This window comes from Bombus huntii, chromosome 3 (genome assembly GCF_024542735.1).
Source record: "Bombus huntii isolate Logan2020A chromosome 3, iyBomHunt1.1, whole genome shotgun sequence".
In the NCBI taxonomy this organism is placed as follows: Eukaryota; Metazoa; Arthropoda; class Insecta; order Hymenoptera; family Apidae; genus Bombus; species Bombus huntii.
In genome coordinates this window covers 13,080,390-13,100,136 of record NC_066240.1, presented here as the reverse complement: position 1 = coordinate 13,100,136, position 19,747 = coordinate 13,080,390, and the positions used below count along the sequence as shown (strand labels likewise).

The 19,747-nt window shown below is 36.4% G+C and overlaps 1 protein-coding gene across 11 annotated transcripts in view; it reads right to left on the bottom strand.

Moving 5' to 3' along the window:
• The window catches only part of LOC126863453 (potassium voltage-gated channel protein eag), a 157,562-nt gene that overhangs the window by 30,391 nt on the left and 107,424 nt on the right, over positions 1-19,747 (bottom strand). For 10 of the 11 annotated variants that reach the window (XR_007688864.1, XM_050613637.1, XM_050613638.1 and 7 more), the window contains 2 exons: positions 18,896-18,996; positions 15,141-15,273 (listed from right to left, as the gene is read on the bottom strand). Coding sequence is in view for 9 of the 11 variants with exons in the window: in XM_050613637.1 (XP_050469594.1) it covers positions 15,141-15,273; positions 18,896-18,996 (234 nt within the window). In the remaining 2 variants the exon portion in view is untranslated. Of the gene's footprint in view, positions 1-10; positions 983-15,140; positions 15,274-18,895; positions 18,997-19,747 lie in introns of those variants that run through there. The other variant, XM_050613646.1, reaches the window with a different exon arrangement.

Below are 19,747 nucleotides of genomic sequence, written 5' to 3'. Positions count from 1 at the left end.
AATTGGCTACCTTGCAGGAAGGCTCTTTTCTATCGGGCATGTTAAATATTTCTTTTTTATTTTTTTCTTTTATTAGAGAGACATTAAATATTATTTTTAATACGAGTTTTGCAATGTCTTTATTTTTATCCATTTTCTTTTTTTCTTTCCTTCTTTCTTTCTTTCATTGCGTATCTTCCTTCCTTTCTTTTGCCTCTCTTTCTTCTTTTCTTCTTTTCTTCTCTGGCCACGCTTCTTTTACTTTTACCTTCTTTCTTTTGGTTTCTTTCTCTGTTCCTTCCCTTTAACTTTGTTGGGATTAGACAGATTGCTTGAATTCAAACAGCCTGTAGTATCCTAATAGAAACCTAAATAACGGGTTCATATCCATAATACTTAACTTGAAAATCGTTCTCATCAAATCCAATTATTCCAAGTTGCTTGAATTCAAGTAATTTGACTAATCCGAATGAGGTTTCTTTTCTTTTTCTCCTTCCTTCTTTTCTATCTCTCTCTCTCTCTCTCTCTCTCTTCCTTTCTTCCCCATTTTTCTCTTCTTTCTCTTCTCTTCCTCCCCTTCTATTTCTTCACTCTGCTTTTCATTTTCTCACTCCTTTCTTCCTTTCCCTTCCTTTTTCTCTTGTCTTCCTTTAACAAGAATGAAATCTATGTAATGTGACACAAAATTTTATATTTTTATAGCCAAACTCACTCAAGTCCTTTATAACAGTAAAAAAAAAAAAAAAAAAGAAAAAGAAGAAAGAAGAAAAAATATGTAACTATTTCCTTTACTTCTGCTTCTTTGAAAAATAGGAACATTGTACATAAATCAAATAATCCTTCCTGCAAGACACGTTTATTATTCATTATCCATCATGCTACGAGCATTCAAGAAGCAATCATCTAAATACTAACAAGCACGTACAATGCGATTTACAATTAGTGAATACGATTCATTTGAATTGGTGAATATATGACCATTACTATACTACTTAGATATTTCGAATACAATGATTATCGTAGTTTAATTATAACTAATTGGAAATTAAATGTTTGAAGTACTAAATAGCTGGAACAAAGCATCGATAAAATGATCAGAGTGTGCTGTATAACTAATCCATTGTAATAAATGTGAACTCATGCCACCATTCGAATGTCGTGTGTGTGGAGTGCGTTCATTCGTGTGTCATTAAGGTGAATTTATACTTTTGCACATTGTATGTGCACTGCGCATGATTTAGCCACAGTGATTAGGGAAAAAATTACAGCTGCAGAAATATACGAAATTTAGGGTTGAATTCATTCGGTTAGGTTTGAAAATGTCAGCGAAATTTCAAATTCTGGTAATTTCAAATGTGTTGGAAATTGCAAATTTTTGCAGCTACTCAATTAGTAGGAAATATTAAATTTTGGAATTTTAGGTCCTGGAAATTTCCAATTTTTGAAACCCCAATTTTCAGAAACCCAAATTTGGGAGATCTCAAGTGTTGAACATGTCAAAGTTCGAGAATTCCAGATGTTGGGAATTTTTAATTTTGGGAATTTTAGGTCTTGGAAATTTCCAATTTTTGAAATTCCAATGTTTGGAAATCCAAATTTTGAAAATTCAAAATTCTGGAAGTTTCAAACTTTGAAAATTACAGATGTTGGCAATCTTTAAATCTGAAAATTTTAAGTCTTGGAAATTTCCAATTTTTGAAATTCCAATATTTGGAAACCCAAATTTCGAAAATCCCAAGTTCTGGAAGTTTCAAATTTTGAGAATTCTAGACATTGGCAATCTTTAAATCTGAAAACTTCAGGTCTTGGAAATTTCCAATTTTTGAAATTCCAATGTTTGGAAATCCAAATTTCGAAAATCCCAAGTTCTGGAAGTTTCAAACTTTGAAAATTACAGATGTTGGCAATCTTTAAATCTGAAAATTTTAAGTCTTGGAAATTTCCAATTTTTGGAATTCCAAATTTCAGATATCTTTCGTTTTGGCAATTTTAAATGTTGGAAATACCAAATGTTGAAAATTCCAGATGGGAAGTTTTAATTTTAAAAATAGCAAATCTTTTGTAAGTTTCACATATTGAAAATATCAAAATTTTAGAAATCCAAAATTTCGGAAACAGATCTAAACAAGTTCAATCTTCAAAAACGTGAAATTTCAAAAATTCCAGGCGCTGTACAAATTCTTGTTTTCCGAAAATTCGTAACGTCCCCAGTTACGAAGATCCCAGATTTTGGAAATTTTAAATTTTGCCAATCGCAAACGTTGAAAATTCCGATAGATGCCGCGTTTCGCGAATTTCATATCCAGCGAATTTCAAACATCCAGCAGTCCGAATATTGTACATGCAAAAGCGAGTTGAACCACTGTGAATGAATCATCCGCCACGCACATCCAAAACATCCAGAACATCCAAAATATCCAAAACATCCAAAACATCCGTTTCAAAATTCGTCATTGTTTCAAGCAGTGCTCGATCGTTTGGTGGTGTGTGAGTAAGTAGTTTGATCAGAGAAATTGGCGATGCAGTTCAAAGAAGAAACTAAACTGAAAGTGAAAGAAAAAAGAAGGAACATTAGTTGCAGAAATTCTCATATAAATTTTCTAATAATTCGTGCCTAATATTCGTCTTAATTACAATTCCTTGTGTACGTTTCACCATTAAACAAATAATTACACTTCTTTTAGTGCCAGGTACAATGGGAGAAACGAATATTGGAAACCGGAAATGCTACAACAGTTTGTCTTTACATTGGCGAGCCTATGTCAATTTTCCTTTTGGTAGAGCAAATGTATACCTTGTTGATAATTTCTTTAACGATCGTATACCATCCAACTTTGAGTAATTCGCACCCTGGTGGTTGAGTTTCTCGAGAATAAGCAGCTAACGAGTCATCCAAGACTAGAGGAATGTTTTTTTTTCTTTTTATTCTATACAACACGTGCAATTTACAACTATAAAAGCAAAAATATTTGCTCCCTCGTCTTTGATGGCTCGAATTTTTCGTACCACCACTACTTGGCTGTTCCTGGCGATACTGAGTGCTGGCTCGGGGCTAATCGGCGGTGCTTTAGTGCGAGTAGGCCGCACAGGGTTTGTAATCCAACCTTAAATTCCATTTCCTTTACGATTGGAACTTTGGTCAGTCCGCGAGCTTTTCTCTTTCACGAGCCAATTACTCGATCTTCCTTTCAATTTCTTACGATTCGGTAAACTAACTCAGATAATCGTCCGCGTCTAATAAAAATAAAATTCGATTCAATTTCTCAACGTAATATTGACTTGACAACTAAGTGACTGCGGATTTTGTCAATACCACCTAGTGACAAAATTCGCAATCACTTAGTTACCAACCCAGTAGTTTCTATGAAACGACTTGAACGACTCTCAATGTAGCAATTCTTCTCAATAAAGCAATTTCCAATACAAGTGGAAGTTTCATATATTTTTTTACAAGACGCATGGACGCTTCTGTACATCAAATATCGTGGTTCGTTGATCCGTAAGGATCTCCACCGATAAATAGTCTCGTAAAATACGAAAATTTACGTCTGCACGTCTGTACGTCACAGACATATTCGTTCGATGATTAATAATTCGTGGCAATGATGAAAATCGATGGCCATCGGCAGATGTTAAAAACGTTAAAAGATCATTCACGAAAAAAACAGAAGAAAGAAATAAAATGAAAAAAAAAGAAGATTAAGAAAAGAACATTTTAAGAGAAACACTGCACAAGAGTCGATGGATATTTCCGAATGTATTCGTGCGGATTTGTTAGTATTTTTAAGCACTGTTTTTAAGTCGATTAAAAGATGACTGTGAAGAGAAGAAGATAAATTGTACGAAAACGTAACGAAAGGAAAAAATGCGATTTCTTAAATTTGCGAATTTTTATTCTACGCCGATGCGTGTCTTTACCACGGCAAGGACGCGCAATGATAAATGTCCTTCAGTCTGGCGAACACTTTTATCAATTTTTTCCCTCTTTTGTGCTCCGTCATCCCTATCGTCCCCTTAAATTTGTAATTTTCCATCGGGAGTTTCTTCGCTTCTGATTTTTTAATATTTCCAAATATACTCGGTTTGTCGATCGACATTCGGGAAAAAGAAAAAAAAGAAAAAAAAATGAAAGAATTTCACGCGTCTTCAAAGAGTACTTTTTTTATTTTTTTTAATTTGGGACACGCGAATCAACGATTTCCATCAAATTCTTATCGCTTCGATATCTGCGTGTCGTTTAAACGCGTTTGCATATTCCATTCATCGATCTGCTCGCCATCCACGATTTATCATTTTCGCAGTTACTTAATTTACCGAACCGAACTTCGATAACCAATCGTTTTAAACGTCGTACATTCTCCGATAATTTCCATCGAATCTTCGTTTCCACGATATTTCGATGTTATTGAAACACGTATTGAAATTAATCGCACATCGATCTCCACCTTCCACGCTTCGTAATAAACCTGGCGTTTATTTCATTCTTTCGGCGACCATCGATTCGTTGAACATTCCGTACGATCGCTGCTAGACGTCGTTAATGCCACAGCTGAGAAAATTTCACATCACCTTTATCGAATTTTAGCCAACTTCTCTGCTTTGCTTGTCTCTGTCTTCGTCACGTGACACGCCATATATATATATATATTAGGTTGCCCGAAAAGTTTCTTTCCCTTTATGAGGAAATAATAGACGCACAACGTTTTTTGTTTTATATTATTTGTCGAATTACGTACGATCCATTTTGGTCTGTTAAGATAAACACCGTGACATTTCACAGACTTGGTTTCACGTTTGTACGAAGGTGCACTGTTGTAAAAAACTAGTTTGCGAAAGAAAGACACTTTCCGGATAACCTAATATTATGTTAGGTTACCCGAAAAGTTTCTTTCCTGTTATGAGGAAATAATAGACGCACGTTTTTTGTTTTATATTATTTTGTCGAATTACGTACGATCCATTTTGTTCTGTTGAGATAAACACCATGACATTTCACAGACTTGGTTTCACGTTTGTATGAAGGTGCACTGTTGTAAAAAACAAGTTGCGAAAGAAAGACACTTTCCGGATAACCTAATATTATACATATAATAGCATATTTCTTTGTATTACATAATATTATATATATTATTTTTATTTTATTTCTTTATAGAAATATATATTAGGTTGGCAACTAAGTGATTGCGGATTTTGTTAATACCACCTAACGACAAAATTCGCAATCACTTAGTTGCCAACATATATATATATATATATATATATATATATATATATATATATGTAATTACATGAGTTTGACGTCAGAGGGCAGCTACATTACGTTAAAAATTGACAAATTACATATTTAGAGAAAGTTACAGTTTGAAAATACATTTGAAAGTACATTTTGAAAATTTAGAGCCTCTCTGAAACGTACGTATTTCAAGCGCAGTGCCACGATCGACGCCGCCAAGCAACGATAGTGAGTTATTCTCAGTCGTGGAATTATTTTCAGATATTTTGTCCAGTTGAATTTCATCTTCGCGGATGTTCGAACGAATTTCCAATCGATTACAAACCCCGCACGAGATGGTTTCTTTGAACAAAAGGGAAATATCATTTGTCTACGAAGGGCCACCTATATATTACAGCTAAATAATGGTAATTACGAGTGTTTTCGATTGTGACGAACTGGAGCTCGCCACCTTTTAGATAGTCAACGTTAATCACAACGACCTCGCAATAGCCTCGATTAAGACGAAACACACGGCCAACTTACTCTCTGCTTGCCTACGTGCCTGGCGAACTTTGCCCGATCGATTATAGAAAAGTGAACGCCATAATTGTTCAACGATCTTGTTTTCTGCACGACGACACCGCTACGATTTTTGTGAAAATTGAAACGATCGTTTGGCAATCAATGAAAATCTTTTTTTTTTGTAGCAACGAAGAGTAGAATTGTTAGAAGTTAAACGAACAGTGGGAATATGTTTCTTCGCGTCGATATTCGCGACTAAATTTTCGAGTATTTTTCGAGTATTTCGAGAATATTTCGTATGTTTGAAATTGACGAAATTTGGGATTTTTTAGATTCCGGTCTTTCGGTATTCAGAGTTTGGAAATTATCGGACTCTCAAAGTTTGGGATTCTTCGAAACTTTGGATTTTCAAAATTTGCATGTTTTAGAAATCCGAGTCGACAACAAATTTGGGATTCTCGAAATTCGGTATTTGCAAAATCTGGATTTCCCGAAATTGGAATTTTCCAAAATTTTTCCAAAATTCGAGCTTCCCAAAATTTCAGACCCACTATCAGAAAATTTGGTTTTTTTTAAATTTTCGGTTCTCGAAACCCGGATTTTCAAAATTTCGCAATGTCCAAAATTCGAGCTTCCCAAAATTTCAGACCTACTACCGGAAAATTTGATTTTTTTTAAATTTGCGATTCTCGAAACACGGGTTTTCCAAAATTCGATCTTCCCAAAATTTCAAACCTACAACCGGAAAATTTGGATTCTTTAAAATTTGCGGTTCGCGAAACCCGGATTTTCCTGCGGAACTTTGGTTTTCCAAAATGACTTCCGAAATTCGGAATGTCCAGACTTTCGCTTCCAAAATTTCCCCTTTCCAAAATTTGCGATTTCCACGGGAATAAGATTTCCCAAACGTTCGTCTCGAAGTAAAAACGTCTCGAAACTACCATTTCGTTGACGAAAAGAACAACGTTAAAAATAAAATACAGAAATTTCTTCAATACTGTGCAGATATCATCTCCGCGTGAAAAATAGCTTGAACATTCCCAAAAATCGTTTTCTAAAAAATCGTTACTTCGGAAAAAGACTATACCCAAGCAATAACGACTAAAATCCGGAACAGTAGTATTCATAGAAAAAAAAATCGTAGAGAAAAGAGAAACACAAATGATAAATCGTGGAGATAAATCGTCGTAAAGAATGGCGTGTCGTTCGCCTGGCTGGCAAAAGGACAAAATCTGGCAAAAATGCCGATAGATACGTGTTGTAATACGTGTGTCTAGTACTTAGGACAAAGATTTCAGGGGGGAATTAACTGAAATCAAGAGTAGGTGGGAGGTCGAATAGCGTCCTCTCAATATGGCCGCCCCTTGGTCCCGGGATCGTTCGACGATCCTTGTACGTGTGTCGTCTCTTGTTCAGGCTAAAGATGGGTGTATAACAATCGTATACAATATACCTCGAAATGTACATTAATACAATATCTGTAGATACACAGTTATCTCACATCGATTGATATTCGGTTATGATGTTTACTCTGTATTGGTAATTTCGTACAGGAGAAGATGATTTAACACTAACGTTAGCAGGTCCGGTCGAATGACCGGTTTGAAAATTTCATTTCAAGTTGTACATTCATCGTTATTTTTTCTGTTTTTTTTTTAATGTCAGAATTTACGTAAAGTTAGAGGAGAAATAACGACGAAGGTGCAATTTAAAATTAAATTCTCAAACCGGTCGTTGTTATCTGATTAATCAATTTTTCAATTTTTGTTAATGTCAGAATTTATGTAAAGTTAGACAAGCGGAAAAAATAACGACGAAAGTGTAATTTGGAATTAAATTTTAAAACTGGTCGTTGTTATCTTATTAATCAATTTCCCTATTTTTGTTAATGTCAGAATTTACATAAAGTTAGACGAACAAAAGAGACATTTTAAATTAAATTTTGGAAGCAATTATTTCACCGGGCCTGTTATGGTTAGCGTTAAACACAATATCGCTTATTTTACGAGAATACGAACCATTCATAGCAACTTCAAAGTACAATAAACAATTTCTTTCTAAAATTGATGAGATCGATCGAACCATAGATTTTGAAGAAAAAATTGTCTTATTTCTACGTCACTGAAATACATGGAAGCTTATTTACGCTCCGTAACATAATCCACATAGTAATCTCTACAAATGGCTAGAATTGCCATATAGATTTATCTCGCACGACTAGCGACACACCGAGCGTCTAACGTGACACGAAAAGCGGAAACAATTTTGACAAACAGACAACTTACGATATTGGGTTGTCCGACAAGTTTCTTTCGTTTTATAAGAAAATAATAGACGCACATTATTTTTTTGTATTAGTTTATTGAATTATGCACGAACATAATAATAGAAATATAACGAAATGGATCATACCTAATTCAATAAAATAATATAAAACAGAAATTGTTGTTCATTTATTATCACCTTATGAAACGAAAGAGACTTTTCGGACAACCTAATACATCGTAATAAATAAGTTCAAATAAATATAACAAATCAAAAATAAATTAAAACAAAAGTTAATGAGAAATTGCACGATTATCAGTCTCAATCGCAGCACATATTTCGAGGAGGATTTAAAGAGGAAAATGCTTCGATCACAAGCATTTTCTTCCCAATTTACGAAACCAACAGGGCAATTTCATTTTCGTGAAAAATCTATCCGCACGGTTAAATGTTACCGTTAAGAAGAGAACATTTTTCACACGTATTTTCAAGCTACGACAAACATCTGATATTCTCGTACAACAAGCAACACGATATCCAAATCATCGTCTTCTATACGAAGCAATGAATACGGAGACTCTACCGAATATTAATATGTCTAACTGTATACTTATATTTACGTATATATCTATGTATAAATATATATAAACTATAGATATATATATAATAAATTAGGTGTTTTGTTATAGTTTTTGTTATAGTTAGATTCGAGGGTGACTTACTGGTGGGTTTTTCGAGCACTCTTTTGCGAACCTGAGCTAGACATACCTCGTGGGGCACCTTTAAACAGAACACGATCACTCTCGTTATTTCGCACGGCTGGATCGTCAGGAGATCGCTAGAAGATCGCTAGGATCGCTACGAGATCGCTAGGATCGTCTCTAGAACGTAGGAGGGCGGGTTTATATTTTTCTTTTTTTTCTTTTACATTTGTTGGATTATTCGTTGAAGTTTCAATCTGTCTGGGATTCCTTTCGACACGATCTCAGCTCGTTACTGGTCGCTGTTGAGTTTCCTTTTTTTTTTTTTGCTCAACGAGCAATCGCACCGACCGCCGATAAATCCGTTTTCGCGAGTTGCAAGCGAATTTCAATCGAATCGTAACTGGACCATCGATAGCGAAAGCTGCTCCACAGATCTTTTGCTTTACATTGCAAAAGCGATGTATCGAGGTATTTGCAGTGCAACGACGTCCCTCGAAAGTAAACGGTAAAAGGCGAAGAATATTCCTCGCGCGTGTCTGAGATTCTTTCTGTCTCATGTTATTTGAAACTTGTGTTGTGTGTTATTTTCTACCATAAATTGAGAATTTCTTTCTAAAAAGAAAAACAACGTCTATCTCGTAACTGGTCATCATTCGAACATGCCATTCGTAAGAATAAATTCGTAAATTCGTCAAACATGGGATAGCAGCAGCTTTGGATTATGGAAAATACGAGAAATTTCAGTGGAAAATCCTGTACCATTCGAGGCGTACGTGAAACTTCGATGCAGGTGGAAAGCGTTACCATATTTTTCCGATTATCTGGATAAAGTTAAAACCGGACGAGGATCGGTGGCAGAATATTAACGTTGATGGGGAAACTGGCGTTCTAACCATTGGCTGTTGTAGCCGTGTTACGACAGGCACGAAATTCGGTTTGAAAATCGTAGCACGAAACGGTGAAGTTGCAGCTGGATTTTTGTTCATACAACATTTTACACGACTTTGTACAAGTAGCTTTTATTGACAAATAATCACCAAGAAGCGATTTTTCCCGCTTTTATTCTAGCGATCGACCGTCAATTTTAAACCTGAATATATCCATTTTGGCAAATTTAAACACTTTACAAATTCTATCGTGCGTCGATAACGCTATAACTAAATATAGTATCGTTAAAGTTTGTTGTTACGTAGTTAGCAATTAAGTGATTGCAGATTTTGTCAACGCCACCTAATGACAAAATCCGCAACCACTTAGTTGCCAACCCAATATAACATTAATCAACGATAGTTAGATAATCGACTATAAAAAAAAATTCTTCATTTCTCGTAGAAATTCCACGCTTGCCGCTGCATTTGTCCATTTGTAGGACTGCTATGATCTTTTTTTTGTAAAATACATTACATACATCGTTATGTATTTTCTTGTTATTGGGTTGGCAATTAAGTGACTGCGGATTCTGTCAATGCCATCTAATGACAAAATCCACAACCACTTAGTTGCCAACCCAATATATTCTTTTTCTGTCCTTTTTCACTGCTTTTGTATAAACTTCACACTTTTGCCATCGGTGGTTCTAGCGTTAAAATTCTTGCAAGCAACGCTTGTGCAATGTAAAACAAAGGATCCATCCGGAAACTTTCGCGCGTCACCGTGCCAAAGTTGAAATTTTCGCGTAATTTGCGTCCTTCGGAAATATTCCAAATTTCGATACAGCGTCGGTCGTTCGATTTCGAAGTTAATTTTAAAGTTTTAGGATATTTCGTTGGCGACGGTCGCAACTTGCCTGAAAGCTTCGATCTCAATGGCCGATATATCAGATCGCGAAAGTGGCGTACAAAGCTCGGAGAATCAGAAAAAAGTAACAAATGGAAAATAAAGGAAAATAGAGAAATTAGAAGAGTCGTGACTGAGAATGTCGTCAATCGTGAATGAGACGTCAGGCTGGTGCATATGAAATATCGTTTCCGTGAAATTCCAATTTCACGGGCTCCTGCTACTGCTTCCAGCTTCTTATCCTGTTATTATCGTAACGTACGTTTATCGAGCGTCGATACAACTATACGTAAATGCAATATTACGATTCCTATGAATAATTTTACACAATGAAAATTTTAACGTTAATCTTACCAGGTCCGGTGAAACGATCGATTTCAAAATTTTATTTCGTTTAATTTCGTCGTTATTTTTCTTGTTTTTCTAACTTTATGTAAATCCCCGTATTATCCGATTAATCGATCTCCCGATTTTTGTTGATACAGGAATTTGCATAAAGTGAAATGGACGAACTAACAATTCGAAGAAAAATATAACGACGAACGTAGAATTTTAAATAAAATATTGAAATCAGTCATTTGACCGAGTCTGGTGAGCTTAGTGTTACAGATTGACAACGCGGTAAAGTTGAAAGTCGCAACGAGCAATTTATTAATAATTGCCAATTTATTGTAGCGATACTATTGGTTCGAATATTATCGCGCAAGAGAACTCTGGACGATGTCCAAAAATCTTGGAACGAATCTCATACCATTTCGAAACGAGAGATTCGTGGAAGAATATAGCGTTCGAAGAATTTTCAAATTCCACGAGTTCTTTACGTAATCCTTGGGAATAGTAAACTCGAGAACATCCTGCAAATTATTTCGATCAGATACGTACACATGTCCGTACAAGCTCTGTTACTCTTAAGCTACCGTACTGTGTATCTTATTACGCCAATCTAATTTTCCTCTGCCTGTCTATATTTCCTCTTGCCTTTTTCCACGTATATTCCATTTCCACCCCGTCACAAATGAGAGAAAAGAAACGTTGCACGTGATATTTAACGTAGAAATTTGATACGGAAGTATTAAATATAATAATCAGTAGAGAAACTTGATACGAGTGTGTTGAATATCGTTATAGGCAGATAAATATTAATACAGACGTACGTCGATAATACGAGGGTCGTCCAGAAAGTAACAGGCGTTTACGTATAGAAGCCATACGAAGCGACGCGATGTGCTTGCAGGTCAGCCAGCTTCGTTCGTACGTTGGCATAAATTATAAATTACGAATTACAAATTTCGTTTCGCAGGAGGCAGCCCCGCTCTTTGTGCGTTTTTTCTTAGAAGCAGACAAAAAAAAATTTTATCTTTCGCTTGGGTATGGTAAGAATAAAGAAGCAGTAAGTTTCGAGTAATGAGACACGATTCGAAAAAGGCTCGATATGGCACACTCGCTCAAATTTACCCAAACTCACTCGATTTTCTTCAAACATGCTCAAATCCAGCCGAATTTATCCAGATTTGCTCAAACTCGCTCAAATTTACGCAAGTTTATTCAAATTTGTTCAAACTCGCTCGAATTTACCCAAACTCGCTCAATTTTCTTCAAACATGCTCAAATCCAGCCGAATTTATCCATATTTGCTCAAACTCGCTCAAATTTACGCAAGTTTATTCAAATTTGTTCAAACTCGCTCAAACTTGCTCGAATTTACTCAATTTTTGTTCAAACTTGCTCGAATTCGCACGGATTTATTCAAATTTGCTCAAACTCGCTCAAACTTGCTCAAACTTACTCAATTTTGTTCAAACTTGCTCGAATTCGCACGGATTTATTCAAATTTGCTCAAACTCGCGAAAATTTTCACAAGTTTACTCAAACTTGCTCAAACTCGCTCAAACTTGCTCAATTTTTGTTCAAACTTGCTCGAATTCGCACGGATTTATTCAAATTTGCTCAAACTCGCTCAAACTTGCTCAAACTTACTCAATTTTGTTCAAACTTGCTCGAATTCGCACGGATTTATTCAAATTTGCTCAAACTCGCGAAAATTTTCACAAGTTTACTCAAATTTGTTCAAACTCGCTCAAACTTACTCGATTTTGTTCAAACTCGCTCAAATTCAGACGAATTTATTCAGATTTGCTCAAATTTACGTAATTTTATTCGAGTCCACTCGATTTTGTTCAAATTACCTCAAATTTGCGCGAATTTATTCAGATTTGCTCAAACCAGCTCTAATTTACACAAATTTACTCAAAGACGTTAATTTGATGGATTTGCTCAAATTACCCGAGAGTGGAGCAGCCTCCTCATCGCGGCAGGCTCTTCGATCGTTGGAGTTCCATTTAGTTTAAGACGGTGATAAGAACTGAAAGTTTGAGCGACGACGAGGTGCCGTTTGTCGCACTTTTACGCTCGTTGAACGCTGGAAACGTTCGTTCACAAAAGGAATTTACAGTCGAATCGCATCACTTCACGGTAATAAGATTATACTGACTGAGAAACCAGATACTCGATCGTAAACGTTTTGATCGCTCGTCTTCCATTACGGCGGATCTGAAGAAACGTGTCTGCGATTCCGTTACGAGCGACCGACGCGTCGTTCCAAATTGTCATTTCTTTCTTTGTAAGATCGAGAAAGGTCTTGAATGGATAACACCTCGCAGGAAACGACGATTCAAAGGACCCCCGGTGGAACGACGGTTATGCGAACACGCGGCGGAGCAGTACGTCGAAGACAAGCGGGGAACCCCTGCTACGTTACGATAAACGTTGAGACAGGAATGACGGTTATATCGAAAGATACCCAGGTACTCAAATAACATCGAATAAATCGAATAAAATGGAAACAAATCTTGGTTCTTCGCACGTTCTTCGAACAGTTGACCGGAACTTACTTTCTGGAAACGCCTCGTATTTAATAAATTAAGTATTTAAGTATCCAAATATGAGATTAACACCGACGATTAGCGTAGTTAATAAACGTTAGCTAATAATTAGTGAGATAAAAGAAAGATCGAAGAAAGAAAGGAATTCGTTAGAGAAGACGACGGTTTCATACGCACCAACCTAACGAAAATAGAAAAAGAAATGACTATTCAGAAATGAACAGTAGAATGGTCAATGAAGACAAAAGGGAGAGTTTCTCTCTTTCTCTCTCTCTCTCTCTCTTTCGATTTCTGATATACTCGTGTTGTAGTAGTAATATATAAGTACTCGTACTGATACACGAGGCGAGTCTGCGTGAACCAGGCGACAGTGACGACAACCAACAACACGTGAAAACACACGGGAAACTCTCGAAGCCGACAGTCCACGATTATACAGATGAATGCAGACAGAGTTCGGTATTCGGTGGTCGACCAGCGTCGAGCATGCACAATGATACGTCGTTTTCGTGCCTCGAGGCGTTCTGTCAGAATCATTTCGCTGGCAATCGACGACTTCCGACCGTCTATAGGCCCCAAAGGCGTTCCGCCTCAAATCGCCTCCACGTTCTTCGTAGCGCACGTACCAATACCGTCACCTATTGTTATTACACTCTTCGTATACTCGGTTTTCTAAATAAATATAGTTATACGTATAGTTGTCTGTTAAGCATAGCGCGATAGTAGAAAGTTTCGTAAAGATATTCGAAAAATCTTACGAGGGACGCTAATTGGTTTTTATCTTCCTTGAGCTTAATTTTGTATTACAATTGTAGCAAATTGGCAGTCGATCTTTTTGGCAGTTTTTTACTTTGAAACGTTTCAAGAAAAAAAGGAATCTTCTTATATCTTCCGCTTTATACTCGTATCTTCTTACATATCGTAAGAAGATACAATCGGGAAACTTGCAAGAGAAATTCGATCGAAACGAACGAATCTGCTCATTTTGGAGGTTAGAAGATTCGTAAGAACGTCTTCGTCGAAACGAGTTTCTCCTTGACCAGTTAGCTGTATTCGACGAATATACTCGTCGCGAAGAAATGGCAATATTTTCTGTTATCGTCGGTAACAAAATTCAAAAATAAAACAGTCATTTTACTGCAGCTTAATCCTGTATTAACACAGCCACACATACTCTGTGATTGACGAGTATACTCGTCGCGAAGAAACGGCAATATTTTCTGTTATCGAGAGCTCTGTCGGTAACAAAATTCAAAAATAAAACAGTCACTTTACTGCAGCTTAATCCTGTATTAACACAGCCACACATACTCTGTGATTGACGAGTATACTCGTCGCGAAGAAACGGCAATATTTTCTGTTATCGAGAGCTCTGTCGGTAACAAGTAACAAGTTTACTACAGCTTAATCCTGTATTAGAACAACCACACATACTCTATGTTTGACGAGTATACTCGTCATCGCTTGTTTCTTGTCGCACATTTTAGCTACGCGCTTCTCAAAAAGATCGCAACGACTAACTGGTTGGCAATTTGGAAATTTCTAGTAAAAAATTCCATTAAAGAGAGATTGGTTAGCAATTGAAGAAAATACGACTGTTTCCTTTTTTTTTTATTAATCTTACGAACGAACAATTTTCAACGATCTTAACCGACCAGGATCTTTAATCTGTCCGAAACGTGGATTTGATTTTCGTTTGCCTTTAAAATGGAAGTCGTCGATTCCAGCGACGAAAGAAGCCACGAACACCACACTTAAGCTTCTCCCATGCGAAGTAAATATCGTAGGGGTACTTACTGTTCTTCTTGTACAGCAGGATCTCGAATTGATCGTGAATCTGGCCCTCGAGGCATTCCTCGATCCTGGCGATCGTATCTTTGTCCGTCAACTCCCCGTACATGAATCCGCAGCGGCAGGACTTTTGCATAACCTGACGGCAGATTAATCCATTTACATCGCTATCTAACCTATTCGTCGTTGAAGACGACCAAAGTTTTAGCGTATACCAGTTTTCATGGTTGGATGTTGGAATTTGGCCAAAATAAAGAAAGGACGAATGTATAAAAATTGGCAAAAATGTCCAAGTACGAGGTGGCAAAAAATCGGGAGTCAAAATTGGCAAGAAGTTTAAATGAGAAATTGAGATAAATTTGAGGCGAGGAATTCGCGACAACTTCACGCTAGAGATTGACGAAAGTTGCGAAGTGAAAATTCGTTGCGAAAATGGCGAATTAGAAATTGGTGAAAATTCGCGAGTCAGAAATCACGAGATTCTGCGAGTAATAATTATCGAGAACTTTTTTTATCAAGTACAATTATCAATAAAAACTGAGTAAAAATAATTGCGAAAATGGCGAATTAGAAATTGGTGAAAATTCGCGAGTCAGAAATCACGAGAATCTGCGAGTGATAATTATCGAGAACTTTTTTTTATCAAGTACAATTATCAATAAAAACTGAGTGAAAATAATTGCGAAAATGGCGAATTAGAAATTGGTGAAAATTCGCGAGTCAGAAATCACGAGATTCTGCGAGTGATAATTATCAAAAACTTTTTTTTATCAAGTACAATTATCAATAAAAACTGAGTAAAAATAATTGCGAAAATGGCGAATTAGAAATTGGTGAAAATTCGCGAGTCAGAAATCACGAGATTCTGCGAGTGATAATTATCAAGAACCTTGGAATGGAAATTGGCAAAAATTGGACACAGTTGGCGAAAGTTTCACATTGAAGATTGGCACGCGTTTTAAGCAAACAATTGGCGAAAATGTTGAATTAGAGATTAGTAAACGTTTGGAAGTAAGGATTCACCAGATATTTCAAACTACAAATTCCCCCGCTACTCTAACTCGAAATATCTTATTGTCTCTTTCTGTTTAAAAAAAGTTACCGCGAATACGAAGAAATTTATTGGAAAACTTTGAACTTTCAACGTCTCGGATTGCATTATATTCACTTGCTCGAGATATAAGCGAACAATGTACCGTATTTTTATTTAAAAATATTCCAACGAAAAGCGAACGAAACTGAAATACACATTTTTATTAAAAAACATTATGTTTATTAAGAAAAAAGGTGTCTAAAAGATCAGAGAGCAACTTTATACGCAACCGCTTGATATCCCAACGTCTGACCTTACACCTACCAATTCTCCTACCATCGAATCATCATACATAGCATCGTCATATATAGCATTTTCTACCATATTTCGATCGAGAAAACCGAAAAAAGGCAAAAGAAATTCAATTTCGTCTCTCAATTACGCTACAACCATCGCATCTTTCCAAGAACGAATGCCATAAACATTTCCAATACGCTTTCACGCGTATAATGGAAATCGTACGGTGGCTAAACTCTAAATTCGATTCATTGTGCTTCGGGACGTTTCTAGCTACGATAAATCCAACGTAACCTGGTGAATTTAATTCACGAGAGAACGAACTAAGGAGGAGAATTGGTAATTAAGCGAAATGAGGGAATCGTCGTGAGATTAGGTACACGGTGAATGTTTTTTCGCGACGTGTGTTATCGGGAAATTAGATGGAAACCGGCCCGGGCCAGGTGCGACGAACTACAATCGCGTTAAACCGGTTACGTCCGCGCTAAACGGCCAGGATAATCCGATTATCGGGCGTGATTTTCGCGAATGAAATTAGTTTAAAAGTTGAGCTAGCGCAGCGCTTCCTGAAGCTGTGAATCGCTCGTACGGCATCAGAATTAACAGAGTTAAGCTGCGTTTGCATTGGTCCTGTAGCTGGATCGAGCGACTACGTTCCAGTTGTCCGACTAGAAACTGTTCCGTGTCTACGTTATTGCAGTGTTCGTCGGACACACGTGAAATTTCGTAGACTTTAAGCGACTAATCGCGGGAGTTAGCTTTAAAAATCCCTTACAGGATTGAAATCGAGCAACGACGAGTATATACGTCGAGCCCTGGGCGAACATTCCTAAGTCCTATTATAAATTTCACGAGGAAAGTAGAGCTAGACGAGGCAAGACTACAGTTTTATTCGATGAAAAAATTAACAATTCGTTGGAGAGAAAGGTGTTGTTATTAAAAACTTAGAAATTGCCGAGAAATAATAAAGTAAAGTGCAGAAAACAATTCGGGAAATCGACCAATGCGTTGGGGAAGATAATCAACTGAATTTATAAAAGGCAGTACATTATACGGAGTATAATCGATATACCAAGGAGAATAATCAAATAATCAAACTTTTTTTTGTGTAAAATACATCATAGTTTTACTGGAAGAACAAAGAAAATTAAATATAATTTATATTGCCTTTTACTAAAATTTTGACCTTTTATAGTAAATGCTAATTTTCTATTATACACGACGAGTATACACGTCAGCCGAAGCAAAGTTTTCCATTGACGTATATATACGTCGAAGCGAAGTTTTACATTGACGTATATATACGTCGAAGCGAAGTTTTACATTGACGTATATATACGTCGAAGCAAAGTTTTGCATTGACGTATATATACGTCGAAGCAAAGTTTTGCATTGACGTATATATACGTCGAACTCAGTTAGCTGGTTAATGGCATTGGATAAAACGTACTATTCTTTAGCCAGCATTGGACGTCGAGCTAAACGATTCCAGTGACACTGTTCTCGACGGTGCAGGTAAAAATTGAATTGGAAAGAGGATCTTCCATCCAGTCGTTGCACTGGATTGCTTACTGGAATGACACATTCAGCCAGCACTGGATATCGAGTCTACACGATTCCAGCAACGCTGGAACGTTACTCGAATGTTGATTGAAAAGAGAACTTTCGATTCAGTCGTTGGTCTGAATCGCTCACTGCAACGAAAACACCGATCGCATTATACCAGTTACGAACCAGTGCTGGATTGGACCACTGGACTGGACTGGAACGCCACTGGACCAATGCAAACTCAGCTTTATGGGGCGGTGAAAATTTGTTACAACATATAAATGTTATACCATATAAACTGATATCAACGTGCACCACAAACATTATGTATCTTGTTCTATTCTCCGTTGAAGAGGAGAAGTGTATCGACAAGCGTATTTGTTGCATTTTATATTTTTCTTAGAACTTTCCAACCAAGCATTTACGCACTGCTGTGCGAAATTCTACTCGTATTTTCACCCGTACGATACACCGGCTAAGTTCGTATACTAAATTGCGAGCCACCCAGTATATTAAGATTTTACCAAACGACACTCCAAACAAACGTTCTGAAACGTATCTTCTCGTATTTCCTCTTGTCATTACGTTCGTAATCGTAAAATTCTACCAAATAAAATAAAAGAAAAGAAAAATCACGTTTGTATTATAATTATAAAAATATAATTGTCAATATTTTAATATAAAAATATCACTAAAAAAAAAAAAAAATAAAAGAAATATCCCGAACAATTATTTCTCCGTGGAAACTCGATTATCGTAGGTTTGGTCGATGGAACAAGTTTGAAGAAGAGTGGAGGGGGTAAATTGAAAAGGTAAGTCCGGTCGCGAAACGTTCGCCGTGGGACGAAAGAGGCTTAAGGAAAGCGGAGAACAGGCTATTTACCTCGGCACGATTATAGCCAGAGATTTTGCAAAAGCTTTCGTTGCAATAGACAATAGGGAAGTCGACGATCTGAGCGTTCGCCAGGAGAAAACTGCTGTCAGCTGTGAACAGAAAAAAAAACACACGGAAAGATTAGCTCGTGTTTTTCCCATTCTTTCGTACAATTAAAATTGGAAGAAGAATTTGATTAAAAAATTATATTCGAGAAGAGGAGTTATTTAAAAAAGAAAAATCGTTCTGAGTTCTAATCAAAATTTCTAAATGGAATTCAACATAAATCGGGCGAATAATTTTTAATTAAATTCTTCTTCCTTTATTTATTTCCTTGACAGTATAAATGCCTGACTTTTCCATAAAACGAATTACAATCGTTTAAATATACATCGGATCCATGTTTCTTCCATCGATATTTTGTTTTTTATTCGTATAATGTTAACGAAAAACAACGACAATTCACGACGTTTCTTCTATGTTTCATTTTAATATTAGGTTAGCAACTAAGTGATTGCGGATTTTGTCATTAGGTGGTGTTGACAAAATCCGCAATCACTTAGTTGCCAACCTAACAGTATTTTCAAATAAATTCACTTAGACTAATTTCAGATAATTTTCGAATACGATGTAAAAGATATTACAGAAAGAAATATGAAAGTACTAATAAATACTAATTCTATTAAATCGCTATTGAACGAAGTTTAATATACCTGCACCTCGTTAATCGGTGTATATCATAACCTACAATAAATAGGATGGCGTGTCGATACTTTTTACAGGCACAGTAGAAAAAGAAAAATGGTAGAAAACAAGTTACTTTATCGAGTCTGTAACCTGCTGGTCATAAATATTGCAACA